Below are 21,866 nucleotides of genomic sequence, written 5' to 3'. Positions count from 1 at the left end.
CCTAGTTACGTGAGAGCAATTTCAAACTGCAATTTTCCCGTAGTAACGTGTCTGTTGAGAGTCAATACAGGTGGGAGTTTACTTAGAGAAGGAAACTTCAAAAGCTGTTATGTGCTGGATTTAAAGAGTATTCACTTTGCTACCGAAGAACACTCGAAACTTCCATGTATATCAAGGACTACTGGAGGAACAGTGGTATCTTTGAAGCTTTTAATGTGAGATCCTAAATTCTGAACTATTAGGGAAAAAAGTCAGTTGACAGCCTTTGTATTGTGTTGTCTTTAAATCTGGATAGGTAGCTGGTACTCACATATCACACTGAAGTATCCGAAAGCATGTAAATGTGCAATATCTTCTATGGCACTTTTTGGTTTTACTTAAAGAGGGAGACTAAAGTAACAGTTGAAGAACACTGAAGTCCTGTCTCCCTCCTGTTCCTGCAACATAGCTCTTGGCTTCTCCTGCTCCCCTCCCTGTTCTGCTGGCTGTGAAGCCTTTAACTTCTATCTTGCCAATGCCAGCAGTCCTAATTAAAAGGTGCAAAAGACTTATCAAATTAGTTCTAGTCTAAGCGGTTAACTTGGGCAACTGCAGTTTGCAGTTTATTTGCAAAACTTGAATATGTTTCTAAACTAATTCTGCTAGGACGTTAAATACGTTCCACATCACAAACCATGTTCATCTAATCCTGCTACTAAACCAGTCATTTTAGCAAATAACTAAAATGTTAGGTGCTCAGGGAAATGAGGGCAAGGCATTTGATTAACTGATCATTAGAGAAGAAAAGAAACTTTGTACACTGAAGTTTTCTCAATTGACAACACTCAGTAATTGAGTGATATGTCTTTGTAACTTGTTAGTGTTCAGCCTAACATTATTTAGTAGAAACTTAGTAATAAGAAAACTATTTGAGTTTATGTGAAGTTAGAATCACAGAATGGTCAAGGTTGGAAGGGACCTCTGAAGTTCATCTTGTCCAACCCACCTGTTAAAGCAGGTTCACCAGAGCAGATCGCACAGGAATGTGTCCAGGAGGGTTTTGAATGTCTCCAGAGATGAGACTCCACAGCCTCTCTGGGCAGCCTGTTCCAGTGCTCTGGTACCCCCAAGTAAAGAAGTTTCTCCTCATATTCAGATGGAGCCTTCTATGCTTTAGTCTGTGCCCGTTGCCCCTCATCCTATCATTGGGCGCCACTGAAAGGAATCTGGGCCCATCCTCTTGACGTCCACCCTTGAGATATTTATAAACATTGATGAGATCCCCTCTCAGCCTTCTCTTCTCCAGGCCAAACAGACCCAGTTCTCTCAGTCTCTCCTCATAAGAAAAATGTTCCAGATCCCTCATCATCTTCGTAGCCTGCTGCTGGACTCCCTTCAGTAATTCCTTGTTCTTCTTAAACTGAGGAGCCCAGAATTGGACACAGTACTCCAGATGTGGCCTCACCAGGGCAGAGTAGAGGGGGAGGAACAACCTCCCTTGACCTGTTGGTCATTCTTTTCCTAATGCAGCCCAGGATACGATTGGTTGTCTTGGCCACAAGGGCATATTGTTGGCTCATGGTCAATCTATTGTCAACCAGAACTCCCAAGTCCTTCTCTGAAGTGCTGCTTTCCAGCAGGTCAACCCCTAACCTGTACTGGTGCCTGGGCTTATTCCTCCCCAGGTCCAGGACCCTACACTTGCCCATGTTGAACTTCTATTATGTTCTTCTCTGCCCAGTCCTCCAGCCTGTCCAGGCCTTTCTGAATGGCAGCACAGCCTTTTGGTGTGTTGACCTTCCCTCCCAGTTTGGTATCATCAGCAAATTTGAATGAAATGAATGAATCATGTTGCCTGCTGCCTTTATTGGCTGTGCCTAGTTCAGTAAACCTCTTATTTCAGATGTCACAGGAGCTGCTACCTGCATTTTCACCGTTGTGCAGAGTGATAGAAGTTGAAGTATAAGTCATCAGTTGTTTCCTTTATGGTCCAGCTCAGTGGGACAGTGTTTTTAAAGGTGCTGCTAGTGACGTCTTGAAGTCTAAAATGCCTCTTTGGAAAGCCAGGATGCTTTGGGAAATTTGCTTCTTAAACCTTTAGTAGTTTTACAGATCTTTTACCACCATATTTTCTGAAGAAGCAAAATGACTTACTTTTTTCTGACAGCTAGAAATGTCAGTATTCTTTTTAGGCGAAAGGAAGCTTTGCTTGCATTTGAAAATACTAAAAAAAAAAATGAGTTTTGTATAGTGTGGCCTTAGTACATGCAATAGCTACTTTACCTTTTGGCAACATTGTATTAAACTGTTCTTGCAGCTTCACATTGTAGACGGTTGTACGTGAATCTGTTTGAAGGATGGCATTAACCAAGTGTTCTAATACGTGTCAAAACATTGCTAGGAACATTAATCATGAATATGAACAAATTTGCTGGATGGGGTGGGAATTCACCCCTGTTTAAAATACAATAAAATAAAAAAATTAAAAGGTACCATAGCTTGTGTTGCAGTATTGAGGTCATACTGCAACTTTATAATGTATGTGAACAGCTTGCCTTCTGGTTTTCTCTGTAAAGCAAGAGAGACAAGAAGGATTCCTTATAGCTGTTGCGTCTTTTCATACTTTAACTTAGGGCAGATTCAACACATGTGGATGTTAAACTGAAACACTGAGGTGAAGAAAAAGGAGGCAAGAGTTAATGAGTACGTGGAAAGTGGAAAACATAGGTCTCAGTTGAATGCAAGCAGAATTTCTTTGTTTCCTGACTTTGTTCTCAGTATTGTAACTGTTGCATACAATGTGTGTGGTGAGTGTTATTCAAAGAAATCGATTAAAAAAAAAAACCCAGACAGAAGTCTAGTTGGAAGGGACAATTAATAGGAACCTTTCCTTTTGTTTGCCAAGACTGACTGACTCTTCCACAAACAAATAAAATGCGGAGGAAACTATGCTAACATTGAGTCATCATGTACTGCAAATCCTCCTGCAGTGTACTGTTCCTACAGAGGGAAGAAAAGAGAATTTGGGTAGCTGCAGTTTGCAAGTTGAGTAACAGATGAGGTGCATGGCCTCCTCCACAGCCAGCTCCCAGCTGTGATACAGGAGCACTTCAAAATGGGGTGCATGTGTATTTTTGAGGTGGAGGTCGTGTTGGTAGCTCCCATCCTTCCAGTCAGAAGGGATTTACTTGGGCCATATGGTTCAAGTCACATAAGTAGTTGCTGATCTTGGACAGTAACCTGCCCTCTGACTAGGGGGTGATGCCTCAGGACAGATTAAGGACTTTATCTTAGCAAGGTATTATTTCAGTGGGAAAGTGACCCTTTCCTTATATTTTTACCCTTCAAGGGGAAGCTGTGCTCCTTTCTGACACCTCAAAATATGTGTGTCTTCTCAGTCAATGAAGAACTTCCTCAACTGTCAAGGAAAGTTTATTATCTCTTGTGTGAGGGATAATTTCACAAATACTCCTACATGCAGGAACCCTCTGTGCATGCTGTCTTGATGCTCTGCTCACCCTTCTACTGGGCTGTGGGAGTAGCAGCCAGCATAGCTGGAGGGTTGGCTTTATAGGTGACACATGCAGTAGGAGACACCCAACTGTGGGAAAATATTTTTCTGTCTTTAACTGGCCTGGGCTGCTTGACCTCATAAGAGATGGCAAAAGCTGCGTTTTGGTGTTCCTGGGGAACTGGAAGCTTTTTGGGAAATGACTGGTTGAGCAGGCTTCAGAAACTCAGCTCCAACAAATCATGATAGCATTGGTTTTTCTCCTGAATGAATTGTTTCTTGGTATGTAATTTTATTACAGTTAAATATTTTTCAAATTCTTTATCTGCTCCTTATTATTGAGAATTTTTTAAATGTATGTGCAGATTGAGTACTTTGCACAGTCAGATCTTCTTGATTACAGATTCTTCTAAATATAGGTTGTATTTTTTGTTCCTGTCCTTTTCCCTGACACCCCCCCACCCTTTTCCTGGCCTTAAGCAAACATCTTGTTCTTTTGCTTTACAGGCTCCAGATAAAAGGAAAGCATTAGAAGAGACCAAAGCCTACACAACTCAATCTTTAGCCAGTGTTGCTTATCAGATCAATGCACTGGCCAACAATGTGTTACAACTGCTGGACATCCAAGCTTCCCAGCTACGGAGGATGGAGTCCTCCATCAACCATATCTCACAGGTATATTTTTAATTATTTTTTTTTTAATAGAGAACTGACAACATTGGGAGGAGGCGTTATCTTGTCTCTTGTAGTACTGAGATGGATAGTTTATGTTGACTTCTTTGAATTCTCTGAGTAATGTGATAGAAAATGGTGAGGATTTTTCTTTTAATGTTTATGAAAACCACTTTGTGATGGAGATCATGACTGAAACAAAACAGTTCAAAACAGATAACTAGAAGTGCTTGAAATGTATGTTTGCTTTAAAGCAGGAGTTAATTACTAAGATTCTAAGGTCTGAAGCTGCAGTTGAGTGAGTGGTAGAGAGGATTCTGTTTCTGAGGGAAATCCAGACAGAAGTACCATATAAGTGGTGGTGTTTTATTTAACATTGCAGCATATACAGTAGTCTTTTTTTTTTCCACACCCTAGCAGGATGTAATTTTATGAGCTGTGTGGAGAGGGGTTCCCATGCTGCCACTACCTGCTCAGGCCAAACTCTTTTAAGCCAAGGCAGTTGAATGTATGAGCTGACCTGACCTGTAGTGCGACTGCAGCATTACTGGGGTTGATGCGGGCGGGGAGTGGAAATAGATGATGGGAAAGAACAGGCCTGTCCCTGTCAGTGGCAGCCTTTGTGCCCCTGGCTGAGGCTTCATCCTGCCCAGCTGCCACTAAGGGAGGAGAGTTGATGCTGCTGCCTGCCTTGTACTTGATCTGTCACTGGCCTGATTGTATAGTGACTCAATCAAAAAATGTCTGGAAGTGGCTTATTACATAACCAGGTGTGTGCCATACTAGTGTCAAGGAAAGGATGGACAAGATCTGTTTAATTCTTAATGTTGCTATTCTGAAGTGGTGTTGAGTTGCTGAGGGCCCAGTGTCCACTCTGTCATACGCTCATACTTGGATCTTTGGGCTTTATGCCCTAGGCCTGTCTGAGACATTTCATAAACAAATCTCAGAGGATTCAAAGCTAAAATGTTCTTCAGTGCAGCTGGTGAATTTAAAACCTTTGTTGATCAACCAATACCCTGTTAGTGGTACATGTTAGACCAAAAACTTGAAAGAAAATGCTTCTCATGCATGGCCTCTACTCTCTTTCCCTGTAGGCCCTGCTACCCTCAGTTTACTGTTCTTTTAGAATAACTGTGGTTTCAGTTAAATGGTAGCACAGTGGTTCACTAAAAGCATGTCAGCAGGGTGAAGATTCTGCTGCATGTGGAAGGGCCCTCCTAATAGTAAACCTTTCAAAAAGATGTGCCGGGGAGATTTAGGTTGGACATTAGGAAAAGGTTCTTCCCCTGGAGGGTGGTGGAGCACTGGAACAGGCTCCCCAGGAGGTGTCACAGTCCCAAGCCTGACAGTGTTCAAGAAGAGACTGGACAACACCCTCAGACACGTGGTGTGAACTGTGGGATGGTTATATGCAGGGGCAGGAGTTGGACTCTATGATTTTTGTGGGTTCCTTCCAACTCAGGACATTCTGTGAAAAAGGCTTGTCAAGTTATATGTGCTAAGATCTACAGTGTGTTCAGAGCTGTATCAGGTATCTAAAAAGTACCTGCCACTGAAATAGGAAAGTAGGTTAAGTACAGTTACTGTAGATAAGTTTCTTGTTCTGTCAAGTATTCGAAGACTTCTTGAAGCTAGGGTTATGAGTACCTCTGAAGAAATGACTGGATAAAGGACTGAACCTATAGGGCTTTCCCAAGCATTGGGTGTCCTTTCAGACTGAGCAGATCTTTTCTTATGTGTTTCAGAGCTGCAGTGTGTGTGAAATGATTGTTAAATTCTTGGTTGGCCCATTGGTATGACTAACCATGGAAAAATCCAAAATGTTTGATCCTAGCACAAAAGGTGTTAACCCTCTCTACTGTTTGCCGCTTGAATTGAAGACGCTATGATGAAAGCTATTGAGTTACCTGATACATGAACTGTTTGCTAAAGACTCTGAACAATCAGTGCTTTGTAGCGCTTTTGAGGAGTGTTTAGCAAGGTCACTTGCTTGTAGTTTCTGTCCTGATTGGTCTTTCTGAAACTAATCCTTGCTTATAAATGAACCTCTGCAGACTAATTTTGTAGAATTAAACTGGATACAGATAATGCATGCATACCAGCTCAGCTATTTGCTTTGAAATGTTTCTGCTCAAATGCTTCAACTGTAGATCTTAAATCTGCTGTGCAGTTGCTTTGATAGACTGTTTCTAAATTCTCTGAGGTCTACAGAGTGTCCTTCCCAGTGCTTGGATCAGTTGTGAATATTTTCATGCCATTAAAGCATGGGGATGAACACATTCTCAAAGTGGATTTCTTCTTCATGAAAGTAGTATTGCCTAGAAACACAGATCTGAGGCATTGCCAGTCAATTACTCAATTCTGGGTTTTGCAACACAAAGCAGATATCTGTGAGTTAAGGTACAATTTGATAGCTTTTTTCTGGTTAAAAAAACCTTTCTTCTTTCCATGGAAGAAAATCCTGCAGGCGGTTTCTGTTCCCCTGCTGTGTTTCAGTTCTCTATGCATGTTTTCCAAAATGACTCTAGGCTAAATGGCTAGATAGCTAATCTTGATTAGTAGACACTCTATATTTTTTTTTTCCTAGCTATGTACCTTCTTCACTGGAAGAAGCACTCATGATGGAGCGGTGTGTTCTGTTGTTACTGGAGCTTAATTTTACAGATGGAAAGTTTGCTGTTATAGGAAAAAATTAATTCAACTTGCGTTTCTTGTTGAGAGCTTCAGAGAGGCTTCATGCTGTGGTGTGGGAGCCACTGCTCTGAGCACACAGAGGCTGTGGACAGCTCCAGGAATGGCTTCCACATATCTGAGCAGACCTCTGCTCTGGCTGCTACATGTATATTTCTGCAGTCATAGTTGTCTTTCAGCTGTAGTGTGTGGGTCTGGAGTGACCTGCCACGTAATTATTTACTACACCAAATATACAGAGCTGTGGACATACAGCTCAGCTCTTTGGCTTAGACCCTTGGTATTCATGTTGAGCTTTTGTCAAGGTTTTGATTACGCGATTACAATAAAACCGTGGCAGATGTATTGTTAACCCCTTCTCTCCCCCCTTTCCACTTCAGCCCCTCCCTCTCCCCCCTTCCCACTAAGGACAGGTGATCAGGAGGGAAAGAAGCACAGAGAGAAGAGAGTTGGAAACATTTAAAATGTTTTACTTATGCTAGTAATAAGAATAGAGAAAATAATACAAAATATACAAAACCAATTGTGAAAGTCCCAGCAACTGCAGAGCTAGCACCTGAAGTCCTGGACTGGACTCTGCAGCCAACTGGAACTGGATTCAGTCCGTCACTAGGCCTCGGTTGGCAGGGACGACTAGCAAGGTCCTCTCCTAATGTCAGCCATGAGGAAAAGGGACGAGATCCTCGTGATCTCCCACTTTTATATGAAGTATGACATGAATGGGATGGAATACTTCAGTTGGTCAGTTTTTTTTGGTCACCTGTTTCTCATTGCCCCTCTCACGTGATGTGCGTGCATTCTGATCAATAACCTTGCATAACATTGCAATGTCTACCAAAACGTGTATCTGACTTTTTCAGGAAAATGCAGCTAATATGAAGGCTTTAGCTGACAGGCAAATTCACTGAAAGAGAAACTTGTTTTAATAAAACCAGGACAGCTTTGCCAAGCTGACTTGACCTTTCCAAGTTTCTCGGATTCGACAGAGCAGAGGCTTGATCACTGTTCTGGAGAAGCTTGCAGAGTCATATGGTGTAAGAGAACCTACTCATCCTGTTAGGCAAGATTTGGAGGGAAAAAAGGTGGCCAGTCTATACTCTGGACCAATGTGAGCATCAAGGCTTCACTACAGACATTAAGGCATATATATATCTAGACTCCCTGCTATAAGCTTTCTGTTGCAGTCAGGGTTATATGGCATATTTCTGTTCCTGTTCAGTGCTTTACTGTGTTTTTATTTACCTTGACAATGGCCATACTTAGAAGGGAAATTTCAGGTGGGAGCTGAGCTAGTTTTGATCTAAGGTGTGAAAGCAGAGCCAGTCTGAGTGCTGCACTGTTATGATGTGGCATCTCAACTGTTCTTATGGGACACTAGTGAAAAGAGGCAACAGAGTAACGACTTGAGCCCTCTGTGGTTTCTGGCCATCACTGCTGACCAGCCCATCCTCAAATGATAGGGAGTCGCAGAGCAGCAATTCTGCTGTGGTATAAATTGCCTTCAGTTGCAGCAACCAGAAAGAAACTTTCTTTGAAAAAGATTGAACAACAATAGCCAGGTGGTTTCCTTTCTTCATAGCATAAGAAGTGTAAGGTGTCTGGAATACATAGTATTTTCTTTTGTAGCAATTTTGGGGAAGATGAGTGAATGCATGGACTGGACAGTGGAAGGGGAGAGGACAAGCTGTGGGTCAGCCTGTAACTGGATATACCAGGAAGGACCTTGGATATTGAAGTGGGGAGGGAATGAAGACCTTAATGTGATGTTTTGTAAGGTGTGCTGTAACTAAATAAACCCAGGATCTTTTCATGCATGCTGATGATGAATTAAGTAAGATACTGTATATTTGTGCTCTGAATGCAGTTTGTTTCATTATGCTTATTTCCTATGCATATTAAATGAAAATCTAGTTTCCTATTTAAACACGTTGTTCATTTGTGTTGTTCTTGCATAGGTCCATGAGTCAATGAGTTAATTATTTAAAAAGCAGAATTAAAAAATCCTCTCATAACCCTTCTTTTCCTTCTGAAAATCAGTATCTTTTAGTAGAGGAGTTAAAAGTTCAGCTTTTCATAGCTTGAATATTTGACAAGGAAAGACTGCTTCTCTAGAAATTTGGGTCTGTGTTCTTTTGCTCTTTTGACTTGCTGTTTCTTGGTTGTCCTCCCTCCTTCCCTCCTCCTCTTGGAAACAAGAGCTGACTTAAACATGTACTTTAAGATAAATTTTTTGCTGCTTCACTTCTACAAACTTCAAGAGAATGAAGATGGGACAGAGCCAGATTCATCTGGGGAGAGAGAGGTTGACAGGGACATCCTTGTTTACTGTGTCAAAACCGAAAAATGTAACTGATCAGCGCTTGCATTTATGTCAGAGCAGCTGCAGTACTGGGTGTAGCAATTTTTTTTTTTTACTGGGTATAAACAGTTTTAAAATAGCTCAGAATTTAAATCCATGCCTCTTGAAGTGTAAAAGAAGCAATAGACTCCTTTTTAAGAAATGTTGATTTGCACCAGGAAATAGTGCACCCCTTAAACATTCAGCGTTAAAATTTTTTTATGTATCTAAAGCTTTCCTGTAATGCAAAATAGGGACTATTACAAAACAATATGTTCTGAAAGCATAACTCAGCAAAGAAATTGGCATCTTTTGTCACCATTACAAGTTAGAAGCTTTTAGAACTAATAAATAAACAAATTTTAAAATCCTGGAATTAGTTTAGAGGAATCTTGCCTGTCACCATCCACATCAAATTCATTGCATGCGTAATTAAATAGTGCATGCAAGAAGAAAACCAAATGCCTTTTGTTTTTATGGTGTGATTGTCTAGCTGAAGTCGGGACAATAATGAAGTACACAGATGCTACAGTTTCTTGTAGGACTTCTGAAACTTACAGCTATAGCTTGTGTTGTGTCACACATACAGACCACTCGTCCCCAATTACTGAGGCCTTTTCTACTGGGTGAGCGACCAGTCAGGACTGATGTGGATTAGTTTTCAGAGAAGCTCTGCTGAAGATGTTGTGGGGCTTGAAGTGGTGAGCTCCAAAGTAGTATCAAGTTGAGAACACAAAAACTGGTGTTTGATACCAGGGAAGGAGAGCACAAGAGCTGTGAGGTGCTCAGCAGGTCTCTGATGTTTAAAGAGGCCTAAGGCAGCACGCAAACAGCATTTGAGTTTGTGGGAGCTTTCCCTCTGAGTGTGAGTGTCTGTCCTTTGGACTGATGTGATACTTCAATTCATGGATTGTGGTATATGATCACAGTGTAGTTTGAATTCATGTCTGAAAGCCAAGAAGTGGAAAGAGGGTAGAAAATGTGACAAATCTGTTGATGAATGTGGGTGATCATGCCCAGGAACAAGCCATTATGTGAAATACTTAAGTACACTTATGGATGGGAGCAAAAGACCTCTCTAGATCCTCTTAGTGATGACTGTGCTCCAAAGGACAGCTGTCCAGGTACTTTTATCCTGAAGTTGCCTCTAAAAAGATGCTTACAACTCTGATCTTGATCTCTGACATGAAGAACATATGGACTGGACAAAAGGACCGTTAACTGGAAAGAAAATTAGCCAGAACTAGCAAGCAATTGATACCTGCTAACAAGCAGGATTAATACTGAAACCCAGATTGTTCAGAATATTCTTTGGAGGCCATTCAGGGTTCTAAAGCATGTCCTCAGCAAATCTGGGGATAACTCTAGATTAGGAAAGGTGGTTCAAATGCTGGATGGCAGAACTTCAGTGCAGAGGAACTTTGAGAAACTTTGAGAAACTTGAGGGGTTGAGCCATCAAAAAAACTTGGGAAACTGGGCAAGGTACAAGGACCTGTACCTGAGGTGGAATAACCCTGTGCATTTGTATGTGTTGGGAGGTGATGTTGTGAGTAGCCATTCTGCTGAAGAGGAGCCAGTGTGCTGGTGCATGTTGTGCTGAGCATGAGCCAACAACATCACACCATCTGAATAAGTGAAACAGTGTGACAGGGCTGCGTTTGGAAGAGTGTGGCTGGCATGTGAAGGGCAGTGATTATCATCTGCTTGGCAGTGATGAAGCTTCATCTGGAGTGCGATGTCTAATTTTTTTGTTACCCATGCCTTGCACAAGAGTGATTTAGGGAAACACGAGATAGTCCATCAGAGAGGGATGCTGAGATGGTCAGGGGCACAGACATGCAGCCTCCAAGGAGAGGTTGAAGGAATTGTGCTTGTTTAGTCTAACTAAAATGAAGCAAAACAGTGACATAATGGTAGCCTACAAATGCTTAAGTCTGGCTCTTTCATCTTTGCAGTTAGTCTTTCTCTTGATAGTGACAGGCTAATGTTGAACAGTTAGCCACAAGTTGAAGCTCAGTCAGGTTAGTGCACAGAGTTGGGAAAATCATTTTTGTTGTAGAGGGTGGTGCAGCACTGGAACAGGTTATCCTCTGGTGTCACTCTTTTTAGTGTTACACTGCAGTAGCTGGATATATCCTAAAAGCTGTCTTTGTGTCCTTGCAAGGCATGCCATAAGCTATAGGAACTAAATAGTAAGGGGGAAGATGATTACTAAATCAGAGGAGAAACTGCCACTCCCTGTCTACAAATCTTTGTAAGCTCCACTTCCATACCAACTCTCCTTTCCACACTTTCAAAAGTGTATGCGGAGACCAAGTGTTTCTGCAGGAAGTAGAGCATCATCTACTATTGTATACATTAGAAAAATGTCTTCTCTCTGGTTCTTTTGGACTGCCCTTGCTTGTCAGCAGACACAAATATTCTAAATATGGTGAAGAAACTTGCACCTTTTATTTAGATTAACTTTGCCTTGAGTGATGTTCCCTCTCCTAATGAAGTGCTGACAGTTATCTCAGTGACCTTTGCTTCACATCGTGTTCTTCCTGTACTCTCTGTGATAGAGGCCAAGGCTCCAAGAAGTTGTACAGTGCTTGCTCTGGTTACGCATCTGCTCATTAAAATTGTTGTTAACTTTGTGCATATCAGCATCTACATGATACGTATGAATTGCTTAGAATGTAGTATAACATGTAAGGGTTGCCTTGTCAGCTGTTCTGTTGAGAAATTCCTTCCGTGACCACAAATGAATACACATAGGATCTGCCTGTAATTCCTAAACAATTCAGCTGATGCAGTCAAAAACCCCAACACACAACCAATGAGAAAAAAGAGATCAACTAAGTATCATGGGGATTTTTTTGTTTTGATTTATCTACACCTATGAGGAAGTAGCCACAACTGACAGACAGGTGTTCTGTGACAGGGAAGCACAGTTGCTTTGATGGAGAGGAAGAAACAGAGCAAGAAACTTTTGTTTCCTGTAATTCTTTATTGCTATTATTTGTTTGTGAACATAGGGTTTTAACATGTTTTTGGGGAATGAGGGAAGTTGCTAACTCCAATAGCTGTTGACTGTAGTGAATTCCTTCACATGCTGATTCCCATTCTCAGTCTGGTAGAAGGGCAGTCTGAATACATAGTTTTCAAGGTGGTTTAGACCATTAAAACCTCCTTTCTGCTGAATGAGTATTTGGCCATAAGCTCTAGATACCTCATTAAATACGAAATTAAGAGGCCTGATGCAGCTTCTTGTTTTTGGAAATCAAAGCCAAAAATCCTAGGACTGTGAACATTTCCCTGAAAGCCTTTTTGATAATTTTGTGGAACAAAGGAGTCAAGGGTGTTTGTGCAATCTTTCTTTTTTAATGAAAACCTCTGTTCTGGGAGATACACCACATAAATGAAATGCGTCACTAACCTGCTGTAAAGTCTCATATTGAACTTATTTTTTATTTCAGAGGCATCTGATCAGATTGTTGCCTGAAATTAGTTTTCCTTCTATTTCAAGTCTCAGTAAGCCATCAGTCTTCACATGTGAATAGCTCCTGGTTTATATTGAGTTATGTTTTTTTTACTTCTGTCAATGTTTTAGTGGCAAAGCAGAAAGCAAATGCAGTGTATGAGGTAATGGTTATAAGAATGTTGTATCTAAACCAGCAGCAGGTAAGGGGCTAGCAAAGCGTTAAGTGGGTCATTGTATTTGCACTACCTAATGTAGCTATTTGGACATTGGTTTTCATGGTAGCTGGGTAGTTTTATGCTTGAACTGACTATTTGGGGAAAAGGAGAGGAAAAGTGAGTACAAGAAGCTTATTGTGGAGCAGATGAGTCTTGGTTGTGCTGCATCACCAGAGCTCCCCCTCTTCATCATCTGCCACTCAGGCACATGAACATGTGTTGCTGGGTGCTTGTGGCTGGACTTCTTGTGCCGTTTGGAAGGCCCACTTAGTGCTGTCTGCTGGCTGGTTTTATTTGGGGGTCACAAAAGTGCTTAGTTAATGGTAATCTGCAGATGGAAACCCAAGTAATGATACACATGAGTGATTTATGAGCCAGCAGCAACGCTCTCTCTTTATACTGCTGCTGGTTTGACTTTTCTTTGCTAAGCAGCCTTTTGGGACCCACTGGTATCTGTTACACCTCTTGTAAAACCTCCCTTACAGATTGTATGTGGAGTGAACAAACTCTCTGTTATTAGTTCATAGGAGGTATTTGAATGACTTTTTAGCTGCTCTTCTGAAGCTGGGACAACTTTTGCTGTTTTATTGTAACTTTGAAAGAGTGTGTATAAAGTGTGGAAATCCATCCATCCATCCATCCATGTTGATCTTATCGAATGCTTGTCATGTGGCTGCTGTAACCCAGTGTGTGTCCCTTCCCCAACACCATCTGGGACAGTATCACCTCTGCATCACTGGGCAGTTGCAGAGCACGAAGTGAAAATTCTCCCTTTACTGTAATGGAAAAAAGTGTGTGAAATTTTATTACTTGATATAATTTATGGCTAAACACCTAAAGAGAAATTTTTTCAGAATTACTTGTTCCATTGGAGAATATTGTTAGTTCTTAACTGACTCTTCTGCTAGTGCCACGATGGAAATGGAATTATGGTGGTAGTGGAAATAAGATTGTAGATTTGTTTGGATAAAAACTGTACTGTATGTAGAGTTTTTTTGAGAAAAATTGGAATACGTTTTGGGCTAGCACAGTTTGAGTGACAGCTAGTGGAGACCATGATTATCTTTTTCAGTCCTTCCCATTTGGAACACTGGTTGTGCAGGTAGAAGTGTCTGCCTTTTCCTCAATTTCAAAAGATAGGTGACTAAAGCTGTCATTTTCCTTTCTAATGTTTATTCCTGGTTCTAGCAAAAAGTTATTGAATAATTTTGCCTAATATTGTGCCTAATTATATCTTATGGACACGAAAAATCTAAGTAGTATGTAACCATGGAATCACATATCGTCTATTTCATTTGCTTCCTCTTGGACAATCTGCTAAATAGCTGTGACTTTTTCCTGAATGTACCCTTGCATGAATGCTAATGTGTAGTGGTTTTGCACCTTCACCTGTTCATGCCTGAAAGCACTTCATTTTTCCCCTTGTATGTTGTCCTGCGATAGTAGTTTACAATGTATCTATCAGTATAGTTCGGTGTGGTGTCACATGAGGACTGAAGCATAGCTTGCTATTTCTCTAACTGGCTTCTCTGTTCTGAAGAAGAATGTCTTGTCAACCTCATCTTGTCGTGCTATCTCAAAAACCAGGAGCAGTAAGGTGTGATTAAAAGCTACTAGGCTTCTATACAAACTGAGAACAAGTAGCATGGGGACCCTAGAGTTAAGATGGGTCATGATGGAAATGCTAAAACATATCATTGCTTCAGGAAAGGTCAGTTGGGCTGTCTTTTGAAAATATAAGAGCAAGGAAATATTGACTGAAGAGTGAAAGGCTTGATTTGATCGTGGGAAATTCTGCTTTTTTGTTGAATTCAATGTCTTATGGGATTGTTTTTTCTTAAATTATATTTTTGAACTGTGTTCAAAACTAGGCTGTGTAAGGTTGCAGGATAAGCCTTCAAACCACAAGTCAACCTTTATCTGACTGGTAAGGGGATAAATGTCGTCTTTGGGAAGCTGATCCTTCTTTGTCCATTTATAGGATTTTCTTACGTTTGTTGTTAAGTATTGGGCAAGACTTAGCAATAGCCAGATGTAGTACAGGACTAAAAGAGATAAGTTATACTGTAGATAAGGCTTGTCTCCTATGCTAGGCTGAAAAGATGTTACTGAAGTTTTTGAGCAGTGTATGTGTTTTTGCTCTCTAATAGCAGACAGGTGGTATACAGTAAGCTAATAACATGCCAGCTCGTGTGGACTAGCAAATTGTTTATTCTTCCTAATCAGAAGAAATACAAGTACTATTTAAACCTGGATGTTTTTTTAAAAATAAACTTAGCTTGAAATTATGCAGTTGATCTGCATGTGAATCTTGGCAAATAAAACATGGCATTTGAGAGTGGATGAATGGTAGAAATGTTATTCTAGTGCTCTACCTCTGAACACTGTTTGCCTACTGTGTTGATGAGTAAGGTGCTGAAGTAACTGGGGATAAGCTCCATTTGGGAGGTGCAACTTCATTGCAGAAATGTGCTATCTTCATGTAATTATGGGTCTTTAAGGTAAAGAGAGAAGTCCAGTCAAACAGCCTGAAACAAGTTAGATTTTCTCAACTATATAATCTCTTACCTGTGACACTGTGTTTCGATTTAGTTTCCTCATACACCCTAAATCTTATGTAAAGAGACAGCACTGGCGGGGTTGTAAGCCTGTAAACTGCTAGGAGCAAGACCATCCCTTATTTTATTTGTTCCTCTCTGTGCACTGAGGATGGTCTAATTGCCACTCAGGTATCACTGTTCCAGTCTCCTCCTAAACTGATGTGTAGTTAAGTATATCTGTTTCTGTGCTACATGGATGATGTTAATCCATACGACATGCCTGTCAGTGCCTTATTTTGACAGTAGTTTGACAGTTGACCACAGAAGTGCTTGTCCTTCATATGTTACAGTTTTGAAGCATCCCTGATGTAGTTGTACTGTTTGCTACTCTGGATGCTAAAACTGGAGGACAGAACTTCTGGAGGTATTCACAGTATTTCAGTTAAAATAATGTGGCTTTCCATTTTCTAGTACAGGCTGTGGCACATTAACAAATAATGAAACTTCAGGAAGTGGGGGATGGTTTCCGTAAGCTCTCACTGAGAGAAATTAAAGTTGAATCACTTGGGATTTTGCTGTTTTAAGCAATCCTCCTGCAGTGCAGTGTGCCTCTTGGCGGCAGAGAGTATATCAAGCCTCAGTCCCAGTTAGCTTGCTTCTTACTTCCAGACCTCCAGACCTGGGAGCAAAAGGAGCTTAATGGCACGAATTCAAGTTATTTGCATTTTACTTTCAACTCAGCATCTTTATGAAACTGTCTTTCCCTGGGCTGTATTGAATGTGTAGTCCTTCAGTCAGTGCAGAAACTCTTCAGAGATGCTGTCTACTAGAGTTGCTTAAATTACTTGGAATAAATAAATCTAATGCATTTATCCTTTTGGAAATTATTTGAAAAACTTTTTAAGACTGTTTTCCATGTGAAATATTTGCCTGAAATAAGATTGAAGAATGCTGCTGACTGGTCATTGTTGGATAATGACAAGTCACCTGGTTCAATATTGTTTAAAAGCATCACCTAATCAGCAGAAATGGAATAAAAAAATGTGGTGTGAATTTTTCCAAATGCATTTTTAGAAAGCAGACGCTCTGCAAATAATTACATGACTTAAGCAAACATCCTGGAAAAACAGATTGTGAGCAGCCTGCAGATCTTACTGGAATAAAGATGCTTTTCCTGTGTGCACTTCCACTCCCCTCCCCCCCCGCCCCCGTTACCTAAATTTCTTCATCCATGGTAGTTCTTAAAACAAATGCATAGTTTTTGTTTACATTAGCTATACTTCTGGGAGTAAACACTATCTGTATTGCTGGATGGATATACACAACTTAAATCCAGAAAGTACATTGACCTCACTTAGGAAAACCAGGCTTTACCAAAGCTGTGGGCAGGAAGCAGGCCACAGAAGTTTGCACAGCTGTATTTTTGTAGTCCATTAAATTGTGTCCTGATGTACTCCTTTATCTTGCAGGGAAATATCTTGCTCCTCACCAACACCTCCCTCCCCAATTGGGGTAACTGTAGCAGCATGTTGATCCCAGCCACTTTCCCCATGCAGTTTGGTTTCTTGAAGAGAAGTTCAGTCACTTTTCAGCATGTGTTCAGCTGTGCGGTGTTGCAGAGGGCAGTGACCGGTCGTGCACCAGTTCATGGTGCTTTTTATTGTGGAGCTGTAAGGCCTTTTCTTGAAATGCTGTGGTGCGGGTCAGAAGCTTGTAACCCACCACAGTGTTTGGAGCACCGTCCCCAGGGCACTGGTGTACCTTCCTCAGTTAGCTTTAAACACTTCACTGGGTGGTATTTGTGTAGTATACATTTAACTTTTGCCTAAAGTGACTCTAAGAGGTGGCCAGTCTTTTTTCTCCTGCCATTCTCATGCCAAACAATGTTTTGTTCTCTGCCTCCCCTTTCCTGGATTGCAGGATCAATTATCCTGGGGACAGGATCTTGAGAACTACAGGCTTCTTTCTGTATGTCATCCCCAATAGCTGACACTCCTCCCCAAGGGTTGGCAATCAAATTTAATCATCATGCTAATAACTACACAGTGGAAATGTCTACTTTCTGAACACATGATCAGTCTGACTAATGAGTTCACCGTAACAGTGGTGGGATAATGCATTCAGTCATGGGGACACAGATGTCCTCTTCTGTGTGCCTACACACAAGACTTCAAGACTTGTACTGCCTTTCCGCCTGCCACCAGACTGCAGCGTCTGTGTTCAGGTGCATGTGCACAGGACAGAGCCAAGAACCCACTGCTGGGTGTATACAAATGCAAGTCTGAGAGGTGGTCCAGGAGAAGGGCTTGACTGGTGCCATGGTTTCTTCTTGGGCCAGGGTCTTCTACCAGAGTGCCCAGTATAAAAATGTTGGCTGGGGAAGCTTGTTGTTCAGTACTAAGTGCTGCTAGGACTGTTGAGGCTGTGTGGATGTTCGCAGCAGATGCAACTGCAGTGTTTCATATTGGTGGTGGCCAAGAGTAGGAGGCAAAGGGAAATCCATTTACAGAAACAATGTGTAACTTCCTGTTTTAGTTGTGTGTGGAGATTAAAATGGAAATGGAGAAGTAGAGCAGCCTTAGCAATTCCATCTGTGCCCTGTTCCTCCCTGCCCTATTAAACTGGTAAATGTCATACATGCTTGTGATTTGATTGTCTGTCTTCTGCTTTTACTTAATATACCCCAAATTACAAGAAGTCTGTATGAATCAGTCCAAAATAGTAACGCAGTCTTACAAAACATGTGAGGGACTTTTTAACACTCCTTTTTTGCTAGAATGTCTTAATAGGCTTCCATGCGCAATGCTGCAGAAACTGGGATTTCAGAAGAAGTTTGAACTGAGTGAAGTTCATGATGCTTCTAAGCTTGTCCTCTGATGTACTTTGAGAAGGGATAGCTGGTTGATGAAGAGAGTTTGCAAAGCGGGAGTCTAGGTCAGAGACTTTAACTGTCTTGTTCTGTTTTTGCCTTTGAAAATAAAAGTGAGGAGCTTGTCAGATCATAGTTGTTTTGATATTAAAGTGATATGGAAGAGCTCTGGGCTGCAATAATATGCTGAAGGTGGTAGTATGGGTAGTAAGTTAAGTGCAGAGTGGAATAAATATAATGAAAACATTTAAATGGGATCTATAGTGGCTAAGGGTTGTTCCTGCCATTGTATTTTACTCACTGGCAATGGGGATAAGAGGAAAAATCTGGCCATTGCTGGTTATCTTCCCATTGGAGGAACGCTTTGTAGTGTTGCAACAAAGTTGTTTGCCATAGAGACTTGCTTTGTACAAAATCTTGAAAAAAATCTAGAACTTTAATAGTTCTCTTCTGGAGAAAAATGCAATCTTCAAATTTTGAACATTTAGGAAATAAAGGAAGAGAAAAAGAAATTTTACATGTGGTAAGCTGTGTTTGTGGCACTAAACCAAGAGGTTTTGTGGTGTGGATAATACAGCCTTTAGCCATCTGATGGCTGCTTAATTAAAACTCTTGAGTTACTCTTGGTGCAGCAGATTTCCTGCTAGCTTATATCACTGCCATCAAATGAGATATGAACTAAGAGGTATAGAAATAACATTGTACCTTGGATGATTTGTAATCAAAACTATGTTGGCAGGTGGCTAAAGGATACTCAGCATCATTTCCACACGTATTGTCCCTGTTTTATATCTTAGAGAAACAATCTCTCTCAGAACTGTCCATCTTGGACACTTGATAGGCTCTGAATTCACATGAAGAAGGAGGGTGCTTGGGAGAGGAATTTGTGTGTGGGTGTGTGGCATTTGCTTGTGTGTTTTTTGTTTATTTTGGGTTGTCCAGGTTTTTCTGTTTGGTTTTAAGAAAAGCATGTGTCTGAAAATCAGTTCAGAAAGCCTTAAAGTAAGTACATGTGACAGATCAGAATAGTTTTTATGTGGGAGTTTTGTTATTCTTTAGCATAATGATTATTTTTGAGATGTGCATTAAATCCACTATCCCAACCATGTAATATAACCTTTATTGTTGGAAAATATTTTTACTATTAGATGTAATAAGCTAAAGCACTAAAGCGATTATAAATGAAAGCTAAGGCTATGTTGGCTTGCTTCTTTTCATGGGTTCCCCTCCTCCCAATTTGAAATGTGAAGTTACAGATAAATATGTGGGGTTTGGCTTTGGTTGGTTTTTGTTCTGTTTTCCTCAGGTATGAGCATTCTGGTTTGTCATTATTCCAGTTTTGTCAGTTCCTTACCTAAGACAATCTTTCAGAAAGTTCAAACTTGTTCTGTAGAAGTTTTTTTTATAGGCTTTTTTCAGATGGTTTTCTTTTCAGCCACCTGCAGTGCTCTTTGCAATTGCACATGTTCATCTCCTATGAAGTTGCTTTTTTTGGCGCACAAAATGCTTTTCGTTCAACATACAATTTTGTTCTGCTCCCATGTTGGTTCTTTAGTGAGTCCAAACTACTGAAGAAGCCTTTTAATTATTCCTTTCTATCTTTGTGCTTTCCTTCAGTCAAAAATATTTTTAGATTTATATGTTTTGTTTAATTCTAGACAAGTTCATTGCTTCCAGTAAGGAAAGGAGGGACTCATTCAGCCACTTTACAATGCTGAAATTCTCATGTGGGAGCTTGCATAAGCATATTTTGTTTCTACCTTTTTTTTTTAATGAGCCTGCTCATGCATACGTATCTTGAGGAATACCCAGCAAAAATAAATTTGAAATGACTAAAATCTAATTTCAGGTACTGAAATACGCTTGCACATACAGTTGGGATTTTGACTTTGCCTAATCAAAAGCATTTATCTGCTTTTTAAGACTGCATATCCCAAATGTTGTTCTGTCAAAATCAATCAGTAGGATTGTACACTTGAAACACTTCTCTTTTGAAGTGTCTTCTATTTTAAAGTTGTTTTTTAATCAGCAGATTTTTGCATTTCTGGCTTGTGTTCAAATATAATAAGTCTTTGGTTCCATTTAGATAGTATTTTCCTCTGAAAACTTGTATTAGTGATGCAACTGGTGTTACTTAATCGTTGAAATGTCTATTCAGTTCACTGTGTAGAACACCTACAGATCACTAGAGGAGAGGGGATGTACCTCGATAGTTTCCTCGTCAGAATCCTGTTTTGGTGAATGGAAGGTGAGGGGGGCAGAGGGAGGACTGTAAGAGAACTGCCCTTCAGAAAGTTTTTCATCATACACCGTGACACTCAAGTGGATGGTTGACAATTGTTAATTTGCCCTGCGCTGTGGTTTTGACCTGGTGCAGAGCTGGGTCTGTGCTCCCTATCGCACAGTGGTTGTGCAGTGGGGGCTGTGGTGTTCGCCCACAGCTGAACCTCCAGCAAGTACAGGAAAGCATATTCTAGAGTGATGGGGGATTTTGTGTTAAAACAGAGAACAGCACCATGGAAGCTGCTTCCCTCTCCCCCGTTCCCAGCTTTTGATGCTGAAAAGCCGCAGACTTTAGGAAGCAGGTAGAAGATAATTGCAAGTTATCGCCCATCTCGCCTTTTCTGTGTCTTCCCACAGAGATCTGCATTGGGGAGGCATTCTTTTCTACCTGATTATTATACTCAGACTCTTGAAGAGGGAATTGAACTAGCAGTTGAATTTGAAGGACCAAAAAATAATAATGTAAAAATTTGTGCTGCCCATGAACATGTATCAGAGATCATTGGAGGGCTTGCTTTTTTTTTCAATAATAATGTTCACAGCAAAATTCTTATTGAAGCACATGTACATTTGTATGATCCATAACTCACTTCTGTGTTTTCACTAGCAATTAAAAGCACCGGTGGAAGCTGTTTTACAAAGGTATCTTGGGTATGCTTGTTGCTGCATTTCACCGTGCTCAGAGCAGACACCCATGACTGTGTTGCCTGTACCTGTGCCCGCCTATGCTCTATGTCTGTTCCCAAAGCTGCTGCAGGTGGGCAGCTCTGAGAAGCTGGCCTGAGCAGTGAAGCAACTTGCTTGGTGTAGTGTGGGATGTCTGATGGAGCCAGGAATAGAGCTTCAGTCTGCCATTTCCCAGGCTCTTGCTCCCAGACACGGACCCGTCCCACCTCCTCCCTTCACTCCACTGACGTGCTGGCAGAGGGCCGCCTCCTGTGTGCTGGGCCAGCTGCTTCTGCAGCACTGTCTGACCTCCATACTCCAGATGTTTGAAGTTCCATTTCCCCCATGCTTATGTGAACTTTAGCAAAGTGATTCTGGCATTTTACCAATGCAAAGGGGAGGAAGGAGGACTGTTGTCTTAACCCTTTCTTTCCATAACGAGGGCCTCTGTAGAGCTGCTAAAAATCTCTTCATCTGTAGGACTTAAACTCCATTTGCTTTTGGTTGCCATCTGCTAGTCTTCCTTCCCATATCCCTGTCCATGTTCCCAAAGATATTCCCGCAGACCTTCCTTCCTTATGCTCTGTGTTGACATAATCTTCCTTTCAATTGGGGAAGGTGGGGGGCAGAGGGTG

At 41.1% G+C, this 21,866-nt stretch overlaps 1 protein-coding gene across 10 annotated transcripts in view; it reads left to right on the top strand.

The window, feature by feature from the left end:
- Window positions 1-21,866, top strand: part of ABI1 (abl interactor 1) — an 83,672-nt gene that overhangs the window by 21,176 nt on the left and 40,630 nt on the right. For all 10 annotated transcript variants that reach the window (XM_065831156.2, XM_071805254.1, XM_065831159.2 and 7 more), the window contains exon 2: window positions 3,998-4,165. In XM_065831156.2, coding sequence (XP_065687228.1) covers window positions 3,998-4,165 — 168 coding nt within the window. The remainder of the gene's footprint in view (window positions 1-3,997; window positions 4,166-21,866) is intronic.

This window comes from Patagioenas fasciata, chromosome 2 (assembly GCF_037038585.1).
Source record: "Patagioenas fasciata isolate bPatFas1 chromosome 2, bPatFas1.hap1, whole genome shotgun sequence".
NCBI classification, from domain to species: domain Eukaryota; kingdom Metazoa; phylum Chordata; class Aves; order Columbiformes; family Columbidae; genus Patagioenas; species Patagioenas fasciata.
Note: the sequence above shows the minus strand (reverse complement) of the source record. Positions and strands in the feature narration are given on the sequence as shown.